General features: G+C 31.7%; 1 protein-coding gene across 5 annotated transcripts in view; it reads right to left on the bottom strand.

Annotated features, from left to right (window-relative positions):
• Positions 1 to 3,983: 3,983 nt before the first annotated feature.
• The window catches only part of Pus1 (Pseudouridine synthase 1), a 54,052-nt gene continuing 37,463 nt past the window's right edge, over positions 3,984 to 20,572 (bottom strand). For all 5 annotated transcript variants that reach the window (XM_035361894.2, XM_035361895.2, XM_035361896.2 and 2 more), the window contains 3 exons: positions 14,393 to 14,512; positions 11,827 to 11,897; positions 3,984 to 4,272 (listed from right to left, as the gene is read on the bottom strand). In XM_035361894.2, coding sequence (XP_035217785.1) covers positions 3,996 to 4,272; positions 11,827 to 11,897; positions 14,393 to 14,512 — 468 coding nt within the window. In that variant the 3' untranslated portion in view covers positions 3,984 to 3,995. The remainder of the gene's footprint in view (positions 4,273 to 11,826; positions 11,898 to 14,392; positions 14,513 to 20,572) is intronic.

Raw genomic sequence — 20,572 nt, 5'->3', positions numbered from 1 at the left:
AGGTATAAAAATTTCGTAGAAAATGATGACCACATGTTGATATTATGAAAAGATCATAACCTTTCCGCAGTGTCTTGAATTTATCCGCCTATAACACTCTTTAAAATCAATCATTTCTAAACTAAAATTGCCAATTTTAAGATATTGAAAATACTGTAAAGCTAAAACTTTTTCTTCTGTTTCGTCCGGTTTTATTATAAAAGTAAACATGTCGCCATGCGTTTTTGAAATCGATATTCAAATCCGCTTTCGAGCTGTTCACCACTGCAACTTTCCAAAATCCAATTTTCGAACGTTAATGCCGCTCTCATCGATATTTTCCCTTGGATTCGTAAATTGGATTCTTTATTATGGTTCATTATGTCTGTTAAGAACAAAAGCCTTAACAAACATTTTAATCATTAAGTCCGAGACCATGTTCTTCGATTTCATGAAGAAATATCACAACAGTCTACAAATTTTTCAAGAAATTTACCATCGTTTTCTTAATGTTAAAGCAAATCTCCACATTTCGATTCAATTTTCGTCACAAAAGCTTTGAAGCGCTTATTTATTAATGCTGATCGTGTTACTATCATGTCCACGATCTTTAGAACCTTCTCATTTCATCTTCAAGTTGTTGCATAGATGCCTTTTGCAAATAAATTTTCATCATGTATGATACAATGAAACAATCATTTTCCATTAGTTACACATATTCAATAACTTTTCATCTCCTAACTAGAACATCATAAGCTAATAAGGAAAACAATTTATTATTTAAATGGAATAGTTGCCCATTTCTTAAATTAGCTAACTCTTGTTCTTGACGAACAATATCAGTGCCTTTAGTCGTGTCATTCATAGAAGCATGACAGCAAAGCTCTTCATTGACTTTGAAACTATTTATTGATGCATATGTAAAGAAAACTGCAAGCCTACCATACCATTTACATTGGTACTTTTAATCAAGTGCAATGTTAATTACCTCACCAGGTAACAATAATTTTTGACTTATTCATCAATATTTTCAGCCATATCTCCAAAGCGATAATTCCATTTATAGCAAACAACAGCATTCCTTTAATTTTCTCAATGATTTGCTTTTATTCGCAAAGTCATAAATAAGTGTTTGGAATAATTTACGAATGTGTTTTTGTTTGGTAAGAAAACTTTTAAACAATTTATTTTGTTTTCCAAAATTTAATATACTTTTAGCAATGTATTCAGATTTTTGTTCATTTGGCATCTGACCCACATTTTTATGCTTTGAAGGCAGCAGTCACATCTGTACGCAAAGTACATTATCAATTTGTCAATATTTTCGATACATCCATACTTTTCGTTCTATACATCTTGAATTCTCTCGTTTGGTTTTTATTTGTCTATGTTAATAGTTTGTTTTAAATCATATATATTATTCACTGCACAACTGTCACTATTTTTGTGCTACTGAACAAGTGCCAAAACTGAGAGTGATCTCAGAGTATGACACTAGTGTTGCCATATGCCTTCAAAGAATTGTGGATTGGTGTTGACAAACTTATCGATTTCTCTTTGAAATTACATTATAATTTTTATTTTTTATATGCAAAAATGCATGCTCATTACGGCTTGTTATCAAATAAAAATATTACTGTTATTTCTTTTCATTTTTTATGTATTCTTCAATACTTCATTTCATATTTTGTTTTATAATTTATTTTTATATATTTTTGGAACTCAAGTGGGTCACTTGAAATTATGAAATGGGTCACTTGGTGATCTGCAAGTCATAGGTTGTGAAGTCTGATCTAGTTTATACAGACAAAAACAAATGCAAGTGTACTAGAATATTAGGTAGCAATTAAAATAAAATAACAAGTATATAATATACTTACAGTAACATTTAGTTCTACAAAAACAAATTCTCCCTCTCACCTGTAAGAATGATGCTTCAGAAATTTAAGTTGCTCGCAATTAGCTTTCTTTAAATTCACTCTTTTCGAAATGTTTTCAGCATAAAAAAATAACATTGAGTAGGTTTGTTATTTCTCTCATAAAGTAAAAAAAAAATGGTTATTATCCATTTTGAGTCTGTTGCTCAATTTTGGATGTTACAATAATTAAAAAAATAATTAATACTTTAATATTATATCATAGTTTACACCACAAATCTGTAATTGCACCAAACTGTCAAATAGTGAGAAAATCTGCAATATAAAATGGCATTAATATAGATATAAGTGAAAGAGCATGTAACTTAAGAACTTAAGCCATTCTTAATATTCACTAATTTAATTTCTGTTTCCTTTTTAGAAACAGGACGATTTTTTATGAATAAGAAAAAGATTACTAAGCTTCACATTAATTTATCTACTTCATAATAGCCTCCAGAGAAGTTTACACAGTTTTTCCAAAGTTTCTTCAAGTAATCCAAACACTGTTTAGAGGTGTTGGAACTAACCGTTCATAAAATAAGCATGACATTTATTTGATATCTGAGACGTTTTCAAATCTCTGCTCTTTCATGGTTATTTTAAGCTTCGGAAAAAGGAAAAGATCAGCTGGCTACAAATCGGGAGAATATGGTGGATGATTTATCACTGCAACTGAATTGATACTGTTGTACAAACAATGATGTATTGGGTTTAGTGTTATTGTGTAAAAAAAAATTCCCCAGAATAAATAAATTTCTTCCTGATTCACCTTATCCAGTTTCTTAATCAAAAATCAACCAAATACTTACTGATTGATTGATTTTCAGCAAAAATTTCCTCATGAAAAAGTCCCTCATAATTAATTTCTGTTTCTTTTGTATTCAAAACATACGATCAATATCACCTTAGTCTTTGATTTCAACACCCCTGCTTTTTTTTTCCTTTTTTTTTTTTGTATCAGAGAAGATTGCCCTTTTCCACTGTGGGCCGAGTGGTAAAGTCGCTGAACATTGTTCAGTTTGAGATTCGAATCCTGCGAACGAGCTTGGCTGCATGGTCATTTTCCCCATGTGTAATGTGTATATGAGCCAGTTTTCTTTAGAAAATCCTCCATGAAGGCATCCCTTACTCTAGGCAGATAGCCCTCGAGGCTTTGCAGTAATTACATAAACCAAACCAAACCAACCTTTTCACTGTGCCTTCATCTTTTTTTTTTTTTACCCTGGATCGTACTGCAGACGCAAGGTCTTGTCTTCCACTCGGACATTCACTGATATGCTTCGAGAAATTCTCCTACCTCACAATAATAACAAAATATCCACAGCAATCTTTTCTGCTGTTAAGGCACAAATCGAGCAAAAACCTTCCTCCTTTTTAATTAAAATTAACCTACAGCATTCTTTACTTATTCTAGGAAAGTCTTAAAGTTGCCGAGTTGTTACACATCATTGAGATTTTATCAAACAGAGAATTTTCTCCATGCTTTTTGTATTGTTTAAAACTGAAGGGTGCCCTAACTTTAGTTAATCTCCAATGCTTTCGTGCCCACGTTTACAGTAGTTCTACCACTCATACACTTATGTTCTTGATAACAATGCATCGCCATACACTGTTCGACAAAATAACCAGTTTAAACTGGCTTTAACAAGAGATCAGATGTTATACTTTCAAATATACATTTAATTTTTCACATTTTTATTTTATTATTTAGTCTTTTAATTTGTCTGATTACTTTATCAATGCACCTTGTATTTGCACTTAATTCATTAGACATTGCATTAGAGTTGGCCTTTTCACTGTAGCTTTCTTTCTTTTAATGAGTCACTCCTTTGCAAATGCTTTCAGTATAAAAAATTAACATTAAATAAGTTGAAGTTTGATTATTATACATTCTGAGTATGCTGCTTAATTTTAGATGTAACAATAATTAAAAAATAATAAATGTTTTTAGATTATGTCAGAACATACTCGTAATATATTTCCCATTAAATATCTGTAACTGCACTAAGTTGCCAAGTGGTGTAAAATCTGCAATACAAAATGACTTTAATGTAGGTATAAATGACTGAGTATACAAATTAAGAATTTAAGATACTATTAACATTCACATTTAATTTCTGTTTCTTTTTTACAAATATTTGTGCTTAATTCACTAGATGTTGTATTAGAGTTAACCTCATCACTACAAAGGTTTTCATCTATATCAGAGGCAGAAACACTGGAATTTGACACTGCTTTAAGGATAGATTGTTGCTGGTGTAAGTCATCACTGATAGTTGCTTCTATGGGTCCTTTGGGTGGGAGCTTTTCTGGAGGGCCTGCATCTCTAACATCATAACTATGATGTGGTAAAGTTTCAAGCCACTGCAGCATACTAAAAGGAGAATTAAGGAAATTTCTTGTGGAGTCTTGGTTGAATGAATGCCGAACTAAAAAAATACTAAAAGACATACATAAAAGAAACAATAAAAGTTTATGCCAATACTATGCAGATAATATAAAAGGCTACTACAACTGAAAATAGTCAGATATGAAATGCAGAACTCAAATTATAATTTTATGGATATATTTTTTTGCATAAGTAAATTATTTATCTAAGATTAAAGCATAAATGGGTAGGCACTCCTGAGATTTGAGAAAGTTGCATAATGGAAGAATGCATTACCAAAACAGAGAAAGTGCCTGTCAACCAAATCTCAGTCAACACTGCCATAGCACCAAATTTATGTTTCCTAATAGGGAATAATGCACACAAGCCAAAATTGTTTGTGATGCTAAAATCAGCATATTATAGTATTACTATATCTGAAAAGCAGAACTTCAGTTACTTAAACTCTGATAAGTCTTAAGTGAGTGCTTACTACAAAAAAAAAAAAAAAAAAAAAAAAAAAAAAACCCTACAAACTAATGTTCTTTTTGAAAAATGAAATTTCTGTTTCTGGAAATGTTTAATAAATCAGTCTTTTCTTGAATCATTTTGAAATTATTGTCTTTAGAATTTTTTTTTCATGATAATCAGATATTCATTTATCTGAATAATCTACCACAGAGGCATGCTTCTAATGTTCTTTGTGGAATTCTGAAATGTTAAATAATTTCTACCTTAGTTGTAAGAACATGTTTTCTTTTGAATAGTCAAAAATATATGTAAAAAGGTCTTATAAATACAATCTACATTTTTTCTTTAGAACAAAACAAAACTGAGCAGTTTTTCCCCCATTTTTATTCCATGTTTTTAAAGCACTTTTTTCCTCAATGACCACAATATTATTAGTGCCATAAAAATATTAAAAGTGAACTGATTTGCTGGATGGAGTTTGAATCTCTTTTATAAAATTTTTTAATAGTAACAATTATGGTATTGTAAAATAAATTGTACTCTAAAAGCCCTTTATACAAATCAAGCATCACTAAAATTTATAATTTATAATGGGCCCATAGTTAATGCCTTAAATGTTTTTTCATAAGTTCAATATTTTTCATGGCTTTAAGTGCCTTATTGGCTACATCCAGCTTCAGCTACACAAAGAGATAAATGCAAAAAAGAAAAATAGTATTGCAATGCAAATTTTAGGATATCTAATAATTAAGTTTCTTCAAAATAATTGGATAATTTCATTCTTGAACAATGTTTTTGATTTGATATAAAAGAGATGTCTAACAAGTTCAACAATTTTCTTTTTATTATGTATTAATATTTGTTAGATATTAGTGTTGTTTTAATTCATATATATGAGTCAAACAAAGACAATCCAATCAAGGTTTTTCTAGCCTGCAGATCTATTTCTGAAATTGTGATTTACCTATTTAAAATGTTCACAAAAATTTCCAGATCATCTCTAGTAATATTTTTATTTCCTTCATTTTTCAGTTGTTGAAAATTTATAAAACAATTAAAATTCTTAAAATTATATAATTAAAGAAGTGTAATAAAGCAAGGAATTGATTTTTTAAACTTTTATTATGAATGAAATTTTAGATTATGTAATTTTCTTTTAAATAATATATTATTTTTTTTTTTAAATCATGCTAATAACTGATTTATTTTTTGCTGATCTTTAATGACTCTTCTCATCAACTTTTTTTCTCCTTAAGAATGGGTACCCATCACTTTCGCATTTCTTGATTTACAATACGGGTTACAGGCCAATATAACTAATGAAGTGGTGCAATATACTTCCATTTGGGGGGGGGCAATTTCAATATGGCAATTAAATGAGACTCTTCTTTTTTTAATTCTCTCTTTCATTCAGTGGAAGACAAAGGGAAAGAAACTACAAATAGTTCACTGACTGTAGCAGACTGAACAATGAATAGCCAGTAGCTAATTACAGAATTACATGATGGCATATGCCTACATGTAAAAAAGGCTCACAAAATAAAATTAGAACTTTTGAAAATTTTATGAATAATTATTATAATGTCTAAACTTAAGGTTTTCCTGCAGTGATGTTAAATTATGCAAAAGCACAATAATTAAAAATTAAATAAGTTATTTGAAGCCTTGACAATAATAACAGTATTACTGATTAAGCCTTATCGCTCCAACAGTTTTCTTTAAATATAGTAAACTGTTCTATCTCTTCCACTGAAAAAAAAAAAAAAAAAAAAAAAAAAAAAAAAAAAAAAAAAACAGGAGCTCTTTTGCAGCGGTATGATATTTGACTGCCACATAACAGACCTGAGATCAAATTCTAAAGTCGCTTTCATCTTCAAGGGTTATGTGAAACTTGTGTGGTGCTGCACATTTCAATGGAGCTAACAAAGAGTGACATGAGCAAGAAACTATATACCAAGCAACACTAAGTCAGAGTTTGTACACATTTCTGCACACAGAAATTAAGTACTTTTAAGGACCATCAATGAAAAAAAAATTAAAAGGACCTATGAGCAAATGAGAACTGAATAAATTCAATTAAAAATATTATCTGTGCCTGAATTTCACTTTTGTAATACCACCCTAAAAATAAAATAGATCCCTAAGTAGTATGCTTTATTACTAAACATGAATTAATTAACATAATGATTAATAAGTTTGAGAATAAAATAAACGTTACGCAATTTATCAAGTAGCATTTAATATTTTACACTTATAACAGTTGGACATATTTGAAAGAAGATAAGTGGCATATATGTTTTACTAACAGTACAGCTTTAAGTTGATTTTTTTAATGTCTCATTTTGTCACATACTTGGTCAGTCTAGAGGTTTAGTAAGTAGCAGGTAGATTTTTATGTCAAATGACATACGTTAAAATGAGAAGTAAGATCACAATTAGCATGATTCATAACAAAAGACTGAATGTTGTCTCACCACTGCTGCTTGTCTAAAGAGAGACCTGCTGATTAAAACTAACCTGAAAGGCCTCATGTAGGCATGGTTGGCAAGTGCATGAGGCTTTTCAGGTTAGTTTTAATCCATACATTTCAGGTTAATTTTAATCCATAAAGTGCCTACATGAGGCCTTTCAGGTTAGTTTTTCAGGAAAGTTAGCAAGGCTCAGTTTGATGCAGTTAGTGTCATAGCTTCGTGTACTGTTCCAGGGGTTGTAACCCAGTTAATATACTTTAAGGTTCCAGTAAGACATTAAAGCACCAGAGGTGATAAGTTGTTTTGTATTATTTTAAGTCTCACTGGATACAAAGAATAAATTTTACTTGAATTTTTACATTTTTGTCTTTTATCTTGTGACCACACAGTGAGTATTAAAGAAAGGCAATAACTCGTTTTAATATGTAGAAAATTTTTTAAGGGTAAGCAGTTAGTTATAAATAATTAAATTAGGTAGTTAGATAACCTTAGTCATTATGGATTTACATGGCCACTATATTAAATTTTATTTTCTAACAATATTGTTAAAAAGCCCTATTAAAATATAATCTAATAAAATTTCAGTTTAAAATACATGCAATTTATGACATTGATTCTTAAACGATATTAGGATAATTACACATTAAAAGTTACAAGACATTTATGTTTCGTAACAGCAACACTCAACAAAAAAATTTATCTGTCATTTTAATTTGAGGCCTTCCCAAACATTTTGGCTAGTTAATATTGATTTCCTTCTCTTTAATCATCTTTTCTAACAATGAAAGATTTGTCTCAATATGCAAACCAATGTTCTCACTAGTTTCTGAAAGCTTTATCTCCTAACTTGTCAACCTCTCCACAATGTACATATGAAAGTTTACTTGATCTGATAAGTTAAATAGTCCAAAAACCCCGACAGACGTGAAGCAAATTATCACTATGTTTGAAAGTAACTACAGACAAAGATTTGAATAAGCCTCTTATTTAAAAAGAACTTAGAACATAAAGGCATGTTCTGATGCTAACAAAATCAATTACAGCTCCCGGTGATGTAATTAAACAAAAACAGTCAAATTCAAACTAAAAATGTGGACTAGTGGTCAAAGATTATACAATTTAATTTGAATTTAATCTGACTCAGTAACTCTATTGTAGGAGGAAATAGAAACGGGAAATTATAGTAAAGGCTGAAATCATAAACAATTGGGTAATTTACATAATAATAACTGCACATATCTTTGAAGAATAATTTTCTTTATGTTTTTTCTTCAGTTTCTTTCTTCAACATGTTTCCTTTTTATTTTAGAATTTTTGGATTTAAAAATAAGGATTTCTGTCATTCTAAAAAACACTAAATGCATTTAGAATGTATAGAGAAAGTGGCTAATTTTATTTCTTTAGTAATATGAACATTCATAGGAAATATGAAATATATATGGTAAAGCAGGCCAGTTACAGAGTGACGCAACGATTCCACTCCTACTAGCCCAGGGTCCCGTATATGTGACGCAACAATTCTGCTCATACGAGCCCAGCGTCACATATACGTGATATTAAAATGGAACGATTTATTTGAATATTTAAAAGAAAGTAAATGGAGCTAAATGGTAATTGTTTTCACATGGATTGATTCATACGGCATTTGACCTTCATGTACTGGCATTAGTTTTTGTTTGTGCTTCTGGTTTTGAGAGATTTACTGAAATAAACAAACTGGAAATCACGGCTCTTTCTAAGTGCACATGTGATTTAAAGGATGTTTTTGTTTATTTCATTAGGATTTTCTTTTTTTCCCTATTTATTTTGAAACTTAACATAAGCTTTCTTGGTTAATTAAAAAGTAACATTACAACATTATTACAGAAGGGGAAAGACTATCAGCTTTCTCGACGCATAATGCATCTTGCTCACATTTCTCAGGAAAGAGCCAGCGTTTTTGTTTTTGATACTCGATTTAATAGGTCATTATATATAATACCTTGAATGGTCATTATATATAATGACACAGGCATTATATTTTGGTACATAATGTATTATTTACTTTACATATAATGTATATATTGACATGATCAGTAACGAATATCCCACCAGTGGGGGTATTTCTTTGATCAATTTCCGGTAATCGTGGACGCTGTTTTCAATTTAGAAAAACAGGAAGTTTTCTAATATAAACCTGATATCACACAGTGTTTGAGGGTAAAATATTTCTGAGTGTCTTTTGAAGTTTTGTTACATGTGTTGGGGTTATATTCAGTTTCATTCTGTTAGCCATGGCTAAGAGACCTTATTTAAAAACTTAAAAATTTGTCCAAAATCACCAGACACTCCACCTTTCCATGCAACTGGAAGACAGTTTCTGAAATTCACGTTGACGGAGGAGGTTATAAAGGTAGGAGAAGATGCGTTGTGTGCACTAAAACCAAGGAAAAGCGAAAGCAAACAACGTATTTTGAGTGTGAAATATGCAATGATGGACTGTGTATCGATCCTTATTTTGAATTATTTCACATATGGCAGAATTTTTAAACTGGAATTTAATTACCTACAGGTAATTATCGTTTAGATTTTTTTAAAATTTTGTATTTGTAATTTTTTTCATATTTATAGTATTTATTTCTGTGTGTATAATTATGATTTTAGTATTTTGCCTGTTTAACTTATTTCTATTAATGTGATATTCTTTAACTGCTGAAAATGTGTGGGCCGATGGCGACGATCCATTTCAGAGGCTCCGGTCCCGTGACTGCGCTTCATTCTCCCGGCGCTGGTCCTTAAGGAGTTAAGAGCTCTTTTAGAAAAAATTAATTTCAAAATGCTTATGTCTCACTTCTTGCTTAGAAACTTGAGTATCCCATCATTTATTTTAGAAATAGAAACAAATTATAACCCACGAATCCATTCAAAAGATAACCAGTGAATCGCCAAAAAATATTCCTCCAAAATGCTAATTCACACTCAAAATGGCAGTCATAAAAACAGACAGAAATTTCAGATGATTAAAATTAAGGACTTTCTGCTGATTTGGGCCAAAATTAAGGACCAAAAGTCGATTCCAAAAAAACCTAAGGACTTTTAAGGACCGTACAAACTCTGTAAGTGAACATACCACCATTAAAAGGTCACACTGGCGACCCAGAGAAGTACACACTCCACCCCACTAAATGATGACAATGTACATCATACCTGCCAAGGTGCTCCTTCACACATGCTCTGTCTCGAACATAACAGCAACATACATGCCAACAAATGATGTCCTCTTAATAACACTCCATCATGCAACAATGGGTCCAATTTAGCTTGCCCACACATCACATCCACAGCTCATCAACATAACAATCAATCTCATTAACACACTGGGTCCCACAACCCTGCCTGCAATGCACACTTAGTTCACAATTATCTATCATATTGCCTCGTATAGTTTGAGCAAAATGAATGAGCCTATGATCTTATACTCTAAGTAGAGGAAAAGGTATGCAGCCTATTTTGTTACTCAATATCTTTGTAGGGATTTTTAATGTATTTCAGCTGAAAAAATTAGCATTCTGGGGAGCAACTAGTGATCATTAGTGTAAAAAATATTTAAAAACAAATGTCTATATTTAAAAAAGTATATTCAATATTTTCTTCTATGATTTTGTTTTATAAATTTCTACAAGATAATTTTATTTTTATGGTTCTATTTAATTTATTTTTATTTTTATGCAGTAAGCTTAAGATTAATGAATATTATTATTCTTATTATAATTAACATTATAATTGTATATTTACATGCTTTCAAATTTAATTTTTCACTTATTGAGAATATTTGGGGCATCTAATTCAGTTGCACCATTCACAGTTTTGCAGTAAATTAGAGAGTAAAGCTCTAAACATATGCTTACTTCATATAATGGTTAATGTAGCTATGCTTTTAAGGTAATGCAAGTGTGCTTTCACCACTGAAGTAGAGAAGCACATATATGCTAAGTCTCAAATTTTAAACATACTTATATATTTGTAGTTGATTAAATAAGATAAATTATTTAATGCTAAATAGTTAATTCATGCATTTTCTTTTATTTCCATCTAATATAAACCAATATAATTTCAGTATGCATTTGAAATTTTTTACCAAATATCACAATAGAAACAAAGAGAAATTTAATCTACTAAAAAATTAGGGAGCTGAGTTAAAGATTTGAATTCTTTATTATATAAAGAACTTTATAAATTTCTTTTTCAATATGAGTAATTTTACATCCTTTTATTATACTGGAAGAGAAACTCATCTAATTTATGTGATGGGTAAAAAAAAGCAAGCTTAGCTTCATGTAGATTTTGAAAGTGATTAGATAGATATAAGTTGCTCATTTTCAGGAGCAAAAAGACTTTTGCCAAAATCTAGGCCGAAATAAGGCTTTTGGTGGGGGTCTAATTTTAAATAACTCCTTTCCTTACAATTTATAATGTCTAATTCTATTTGTCTTGGAAATCATTTTACTGTACATAATTGACATACAGATATATTTGTGAATATTTTCCCTCTTAAATATACTATACTATCAAAATTGAAACAGATAAAATTTGAATTCATTAAAACAGATAAAATATGTTAAAACACACTAAAGGATACGATTTTTCTTCTCTCTCTGTTTTTGCAATATTCGCACATATTTTTTCTTGTTTAAATGTCTCAATGAATTCCTGCAAAGAATAGACCAGTTTAAACAATACATACTATATATCAAAATAAAAATGCATTAAATTATAGCATTAATATACGAGATGCATTGTAATTTAGTGCACTGCAATTATGTATTATTACTTTTTAATAATGAACAATTTATTCAATCTGAGAACCACAGAATAGTTCTATTAAAATTTGATTAGCAATTAAATAACCACTACTCAAAATATGGTCAAAAGCAACATTTGCTTTCGTTTCCTATCTTAAGATGATTTTGAATATGAAAATGTCTGATAGATATATCTAAACTTCCTGATTTCTTGATTTTAATTCTAAAACACTGATTGGTGATGAAATAGATAATCATCTCATGCCCTTTAATCATTCTAAAAGGTCATTATATACCCAAATATTCTCCAAACCATTCTAGAGATGCATAATAATAGTTTGATGCTGATAGTTTGATAAGCATAATTAGACATTAAAACAGTTATGATAATACCTTGATTTGGTTTATCTGATTATGGTAAATCACATTAGGACTACCTACCCAAGGGAAAGGATGCTTTTGTGAAGGACTTTCTAAGGAAAATTCGCTCATATCCATGTTACACATGGAAAATTTCGCGAAAACACCAGTGCAGCCTGGGCATTTGTCTGGAATTGAGCCCAGGTTGAACTATGAATGTTGAGTGACTTTACTGCTCAACCCATAGTGCCTTGAGCCCCATAGGTCTTTACATGATTACAGGAAGTCTATATATGTCTAAAGTTCTCAAAAAGTATGTTGAAATGCTACAGATGCAATATGCACATTTACTTTACTTTACAGGAAAACACATAAAAAGAAAACTGCTTCAAAAATAATTTTCAGATGAGCTATTCACATTATTCTAAAGTTTTAATTAGCAAAACACATTAATAAACTTCAAAATTAATTAAAAAAACTACAAGAAAGACTATTTACAAGAAGATGTACCAAAATCTTTCACGGAAAGTGGGAGGCAGGCAATCAGAGACTCAGTCTCAGACAAATACCCATATCAGAATCACTAGAAATTTCACTTTAGAAATGAATCATCACTCTCCATAACATGGCATTAATTGGCTCATTTACTATGCGAGTATAGCTTTCCTCTGATAAATAATGCCTTCTTGCGATAATAAACTGGAGTCAAAGCTTTCCAAAATAAAAAGGAAAGAATACAAAATATATACAAAAGCAACATAAAGCCTACAGACCCTACAAAGTGGAGAAAAAAGGTGATTCAGTGGAATATCAGAAACACAAATGTTTTATATCACGTGGCAAATTAAAGAGACAGGACCTGCTTGTTTATATTATGGCCTCCCCCTCGAATGAGTAACGTTTCTTTCATTTCGAGTAGAAGGTCAAATCTACATGTAGCTATGGACATGCAATGCCATCTTGTGTTAAAAGTTATAATTTTTAAAATGCTCCAAGACCCTAGCATAAATGTGTGATGGTTAGGGGTGAATAAGAATGCCAGTCGGGAAATGAATGAATTTCTTGACATGAATGACATAAGCGTGACAATTGCAACAAAAGGGTTAAGCTTCCATCCTAATTTTGACAGACCCTGGGAGGAGGACGGTTTGAGGGAACTCATCCCCTTCCCTTCAGACTTTGAACAGGAAGCTTGTGAAACCATCATAAAAGCAAATTTCAGTATTAATTATTAGCCCAAAGAGGCATATTACCCAGAAGGGCTATTAATTTCACATAGGAATTTTGCCTCATCCACTATAAAATGGTGTTTCACTTTTCAAATTGTTACCATCAAATATTAGAGCCTTCATTGCATTTAAAGAAATTAAAAAATGAAGAATCTGCCCAAATGTATGTGTGGTTCTAGCACTATGAAAAAACAAAAGTACCTAGAGACATCAAATTTTGAATAATATAGTCTGCACTCGAATATGGGCATCTGGAAGCCCAAACTTGGAATTTGTTTTATTATCTATTTCATATTTTGTTAAACTTTAATGGATTTTTGATTAACAAATTCAACGATTTCAAAGCGAGCAATGGCAACACTATGTGGAGAGAACAAAATTATCTCCAGAGTGCGAGACTTTGTATCGAGAATTCTAAAGATATGCTCTTTTTAAATAATTTGTGATATTGCTGTTGAACTGAATTTTATGGTTTAAGTGTGAAGAACATAATATTTAATAAATAAAGGTAACATACAAAATGTTATAAAAATGCCCCTTCGGGCATAATATAAAATCTGAAAGCAGATTTTTTACTTTTATTACTCAGCTATGTTTAATATTTCAGGTAATTTTACTGAATTACCAATCAGGATAAAATATGCCCCATGAACGTTTAATATGAATTCTCTCCATAATAGAATAAAGAATTACACACTTCATGACAGGGAATAAAAATATTATTGCACCACTATAAAAAGACAAATATACATATACTCAGATATATTTTTTTAAGCAATGAAAATAAAAAAAATTTGGAAATTTTCTTTCTTACATTGTATGCATCCCATTTTAATGGTTCATGCATGCCATCAGATCCATACTTTGAATCATACCAGTCATAATGTAACTCTTCTAACATTAGACCTAATCCAGGTGCCTTTGGAATGTCAATCTGTAAAACATATTAGTAAAATCATTGTTGAAGAAAAATGTAAACAATAAAATTCATGGAGAAATATGCACAATAAACATATACACTTGTGTGAAAAATTAAGAAAATTTGCAAATTATGTCAATCTTTAATGAAAAGTATTGAACCAAAGGTACTAATTAAGGCACCGAATGAATATGTAAATAATTACTTAAATGCAATAGCATACATGTGCATGTCTGCACAGCTGTGATTGTGATTATGGAGGGGATATATGTGCCATGAGCAGCAATTTACGTACATGTACTGCTTCATGACATTTGCTGCATTTCTCGCAAGAGTTGGGTAAATTTTAAAATGTATCTGGTAAAATGAGTAGCCATGAACATATGGATGACAGAATGAAATGGAGAATTGTCGTTAGACAATCATAAATGCAGGTGGATACAGACCTCAATGCCTAGTGTCATTCGCAATTTGTGGAAACAGTTTCAAGACACTGGTTCTATATTGTGAGGATTGTTATTTGGCACTTTCAGCAAGGCGATACAGAACTGCTACAGCTTCACAGCTCTCGTGTGAGCTGTATGCTGCCACTGGAAGCTAAGTTCCACAGTCTACAACTGCCAATTACCTTTATAAAATAGGGTTGTATGCAGAAGTTTGTGCTGTTTGTGTCCCACTCACAGCAGTACACAAGAGTATACAAGAGTATGCATTTAACAAGGTGCAAACAACGTGCACCATTGACCAGACTTCAGTGGAACACTGTGAAATTCCCAGATGAGTTGAAATTCAGCCTGGGCACTAATTCTGAGTGTACCTGTACCTGGATAAAGAGCCTAGGACATAATACCATCTCTCCCTCATTAGGGAAAAGGATCATTATGGTGGTGGAGGTATAACAATTTGGACAGGCATTATATTGGATGGCTGAAGATCTCAGCATGTATTTGACAAAGGCTTCCTGATTGCTATGAAATATAGAGAGATCTTGTGAACTTCTGCTTAGAAAATATTTTTAATGATTTCAATTTCTCCATTTACTTCTTCAAAACTGCAGACACTAAAAAGTTGTACGTATTGAATAATCATTTTAGGTTATGTTTTTCTTAAGCTAAATCACAGTGTTAGATTGCTTATGAATATACATAATTGAAAAGAAGTGTCGAATCCACTTTCATGAGATTGTTGAAATTGAAAATGTTGGAAAACATACTAACATAGAATTTTCTGCATCAAAAAATCGAAATGTTCAAAACGAAAAGATAAAATTAAGAACTGTCACCAGGGATATATAAATTATGTTGGGTGAAATATGTTAAGATTTTTTATGAATATATAAGCTTAATTTAGTCATAGTACTATGCTCTCCTTGATTCATGTCATGTAACTCACTCCGGCCACAAGGTTATGCAAATTAGCACACATGCAAGAACATTCAAAATCTACAACAGTTTAACTGAAACGAGGGCCAGGGTCAGAATTGGTGTAACCCATAAGGCCACACTGGCACTGCGTTTGACTTTTCAAAGGTGCACTTGATCTTGGGTTCTTGTTAATTAATGTCAACATTCGTCCACATAGGGCTCAGCTGGTGGATGAATACCTGAAAAGTGAGGATATCTGCTGCATGGATCAGTCAGACCTCCTCCTGATGTTAACCCTATACAGTACGTCTGAGATGCTCTTAGGAGGGCAATTTCATCTCACCATCCTCATCTGAGAACCATTCCTGAGTTAAAAACTGCCTCACTGCAAGAATGGAATTGACTGCCACTATGTGGATTTTGGATATCCCTATGCTATCAGCTTTACTGATAACCATGTGTATATAAAATGGCTTTTGAATGGTACATCAAAAAGCTTAATACTAGTTTTTCAAATTTTCCCATAATACTTAAATAAACTGATCCATCATTGCATAGTCTTCATAGTCTTAATTATTATTAGAGAATTATTACTAGTGAATAAAATTATGAGTTTTTTTTAAATGCTCACAATAAGCACTTGCGATCCAAAAACAGGAGTGGGAGGTAGGCACAACAACAGCAATCTATTTGAATGAAATCAAGCACACAGGCTTGTGATTAGAGATTCAAATAATTAAAGTTTCATACTTGTCCACGCAAATGGTGTCAGCAAGGGCAAGGCTTATTGGTGTACCTATCATACTATGAAAGGTAATGTATAGGTAATTTTTATTTTGACTAGTGCCGCTGTATTAAAGCTATCAGTTTAAAGAGCATTACACCTCTGAAATAAATTCAACAACAATTTTGAGAGCTGGATGCATTCAAGAAGGGTCACTTTATACAAGTGCTTGAAGGCAGGCAGTCATTTTTTCATATTTTTCACTACATTGCTCACGTGAATATTACTGATGCATGTTGCAGGCAGTATTGGATTCAATAAAGTATGCACTCAGATATGCAGGCCATGGAAGATCCCCACACAGAAGAATGAAAGAAAGCTGAAGTCTAATTTGACACGACTAAACTGCCCTATCTGTGATGATCAGCAAGCAGTGATCCTTCATCTCAGCAGATGGCTGAATACTATTGGACTGCAGACCGTTATGAGGGGCACTCCTGACACCACAACACCACCACCAAATTGCAATGCTGCTACAAAAGAACATCATGTAATCATGCTAAAGCATGTACACTGCCTTTCAGCAAGTCTTGCTTTTGTCCTGGTGACAATGAACAATATATTTAGCTCCGAAGACATGCAATCAGCACCACAAAAAACATTTTGTTGCCCTGTATCATATACTTAGATGAATGCATGCCACGATGTCCAATCACTGTTTATCACTAGATCTTTGACAGCTGAATGGCACACTGATGAGGTCCTTCAACCAAGGGCTGTGTAATTTGCAAGAGCCAACAGGATAATGCTCATCATCATACTGCTGTTATCTCAGAGGCTTTCCTCATAGAGATGGACATTCTGCCATTGCAGCCATATTACAAAGCTGATCTATCAAAATTTGAATGTTCCACAATATCTATAAAAATAGCAAGACAGGGTCCAATTTGCAAAGAATGAGCTAATTCAGAAATATGTTAACAGATCTCTATGACTCCATGTTGCAATATTCAGCAGAATGCATTAGAAATAATGGCAGCCTACTTATGATTGAAAGTCATAGTATTTTTGCTAGTTGTACAATAAATAGTTGTACTTCCATTCTCATTTTCGAAACTTTTATTGTTGTTTGTGACTAATTGTTGCTGTTTAATTTTTCAAATGGCACTTTAATTCCATACTTCCTTATGCATGAAACATTTTCTGACAGTGACTGTATATATGAATTGGTACTAAACAAACTTACAAAAAAAAAAAAAAAAATCTGTAGAAGGAACTCAGTTATTTTAGTATACAGTGAAGGTCTGATAATATGGTATTCAATGATTCAACCCCTTTCATCAATATTCTTGCTACAGTATGGCACTACCATTATTTCATTCAACAATACCGGAAGAGGCTCAGCAGTTACTTCATGCACTTGCCATTTTCAGCAAGTCTTTTGTTTAGAACTCTACATCTATATAATGTTACATACAATGTTTCTTTATTATTATTTAAAATATTCTCAAAATTTGAAAAAATATGACCAAATTCCATGAAGCAAAACAGTATTGGAGGTACAAAAAATATTTATAAGCCAACATTTATATTTAAAAGTATTATACAATCTAAAGTCTTCAATTCGGACATCCATAATCCGGAATGACCTCAAAGCTACAAACTTTCTGCACATGCAGAATACCTTTACTCATGCGCGTTTAATGTATAACGGACAGTATAAGCTAAGCTAAAATTATCTAATTATCTATTTCAGTTAATGTTGCAGATTGCATTGTTCCTTAATCTTCGAATTGGATCCAGCTTGTTATTTTTTGCAGACTGTTAGAGCAATTTTATAAAAAGTAAGCTTGAACTTTTGATTATGTCAAAAAGAGTTTCCAATTCTGGAGCTACCAAAGGATCTACAGGAAAGCATGTTTCGATGTCCATTACACAAAAAGTGGAACTGCCCCCCCCCCCCAAAAAAAAAAAAAAAAAAAAAAAAAAAGAAAAGGAAAAAAAAAAGAAAAAATGGATAAAGACATGAAGAAAGTGACAGGCGATTTGTTTCTCTAACTATTCCAAAATCTAGTTTATCAATTTCACACTGCTCTGTGGGGGGGGGACCTAATTATCTATTTCAGTTAATGTTGCAAATTGTGTTGTTTCTTAATCTTCGAATTGGATCTGGCTTATTATTTTTTGCGGACTGTTAGAGCAATTTTATAAAAGCAAGTTGAAACTTTCGATTATGTCAAATAGAATTTCCGAAGCTGGAGCTGCCAAAGGAATCTACGAAGCGAAAGGATGTTTCGATGTCCATCAAACAAAAAGTGGAATTGCTGCAAAAAATGGATAAAGGCTCCTTTGTTTCACTAACCATTCCAAAATCTGTTTATCAATTTCACGCTGCTCTGCGCAGGGGGGGGGGGGGGAACATTGCGGCGTGCAATGAACTGGAAGTTGATCTGTCAGCACTATCCTTATCTTTTATTTTATTTGGCTTATAATTCCTCACTAAATGTAGTGTTTCATCTCGATGTACTCCGATATAATTTAAATCAATTTCCTCATCATTATAAATATCACGAATACACATCAAATAGTTTTCTGGTTGCAATTTTCTAATTTTGACTATGCTTAATGTATGCTTTATGCATGCGCGCATTGAAAGAAATGTTTAATAAAGTAAACAAATAAATATTAAGCTTTTCTTTTCTTTTTTTTTTTTTTGTATATTTGGATACCCTTTAGATCCTAATTGCTCTTTATTTCATAAATTATGGTTTCATATTTTTAATTTTATAATTTCTGTATGCCATCTTACCAGATTTAAACTGATGATCTATAATCCGGAAAAACTGATAATCGAGAATCGCCGAAGTCCCAACGAGTCCGGATTAAAGACTTTTGACTGAATATAAATTACATTACATTTTTTAAAAGAGGTATATAGATGATATATTTGTGCTATGGAAACATTCAGAAAATTAATGTGAATTCTGAAAATTAATTCTTGCTATGCATTATTTCAGAACAATTTCCCCAACTCATAATTTACAGTCAACTGAAAAGTCAAAAGTCAACAGCATTCAATTTCTTCATCCTTTAATTATTAGAAAACACAATTTTCTTCAGATTACAATTTATCATAAGCCAATTGCAGCCCAGCAATAACCCTATTTGTATGTTCCCCTTTTCATCTGCATAAAGCAGAGCTGCCTTTTATTTTTATTTGTAACATGCAAGGATTTCTGTTCCACACTGCTGAAAACAATAGATATCTTCCTGATTTTGTGAGAAAAAATCTTACCAAGAAAACCAATAAACAAGCTTCTACAGTCATTTTTCAAGTATTGTTGTTATCAAAGCAATCATCAAATAATAGTGAATTTCCCTATTCTGTCAGCCTATGTAACTGCTCCATTTTTAACGATTAGGTTATAAACTTGCCATCACCTTAGCCCCATCCATCTGGAAATTGTTAAGATCTGATAAATCAGGTGCCTCCATAATAGGTGTGTATATACTATCCTGATTCGTAACAAGGATACAAACACAGAAACTCAGTATATGGGCTCAAAATATTCAGAAAACTGTCAATAAGAGAAAGAAAAAATGAAAATTTCATTGAAGAGAAAAAAAAAAAAAAAAAAATCTCCAAGCTCTCTTCCAACCATTTCACGAAAGAAAAATGGCATATCTTTAGTCAAATACTTCATCAAGCATCCATAATCAACAACTCATTTGGACAGACAAAAATCATCACCAAATCTCTGCATAAATATAGCCTCAAATTTAAAAAAATGCATCTGAAATTACTGCCAAGCTGTGTTGCAGCAGACACCTTCCCTTCAATTTCCTATACATATGGGAAGTCAACTCTGAGTACAATAATCCTGTGGAAACCATTAAAAGATGATGAACATGATAAAGCTATCCATTCTAGCTACAGCTGACAAAACAAATGCTGTGAAAGCAAATGTATCTGAGAAAGCTTCTGTA

This window comes from Stegodyphus dumicola, chromosome 7, assembly GCF_044657685.1.
Source record: "Stegodyphus dumicola isolate Sdum_Otavi_A_Nest chromosome 7, ASM4465768v1".
Lineage (NCBI taxonomy): Eukaryota > Metazoa > Arthropoda > Arachnida > Araneae > Eresidae > Stegodyphus > Stegodyphus dumicola.
The sequence above is the reverse complement of the archived record's forward strand: the minus strand, read 5'-3'. Positions and strand labels throughout refer to the sequence as shown.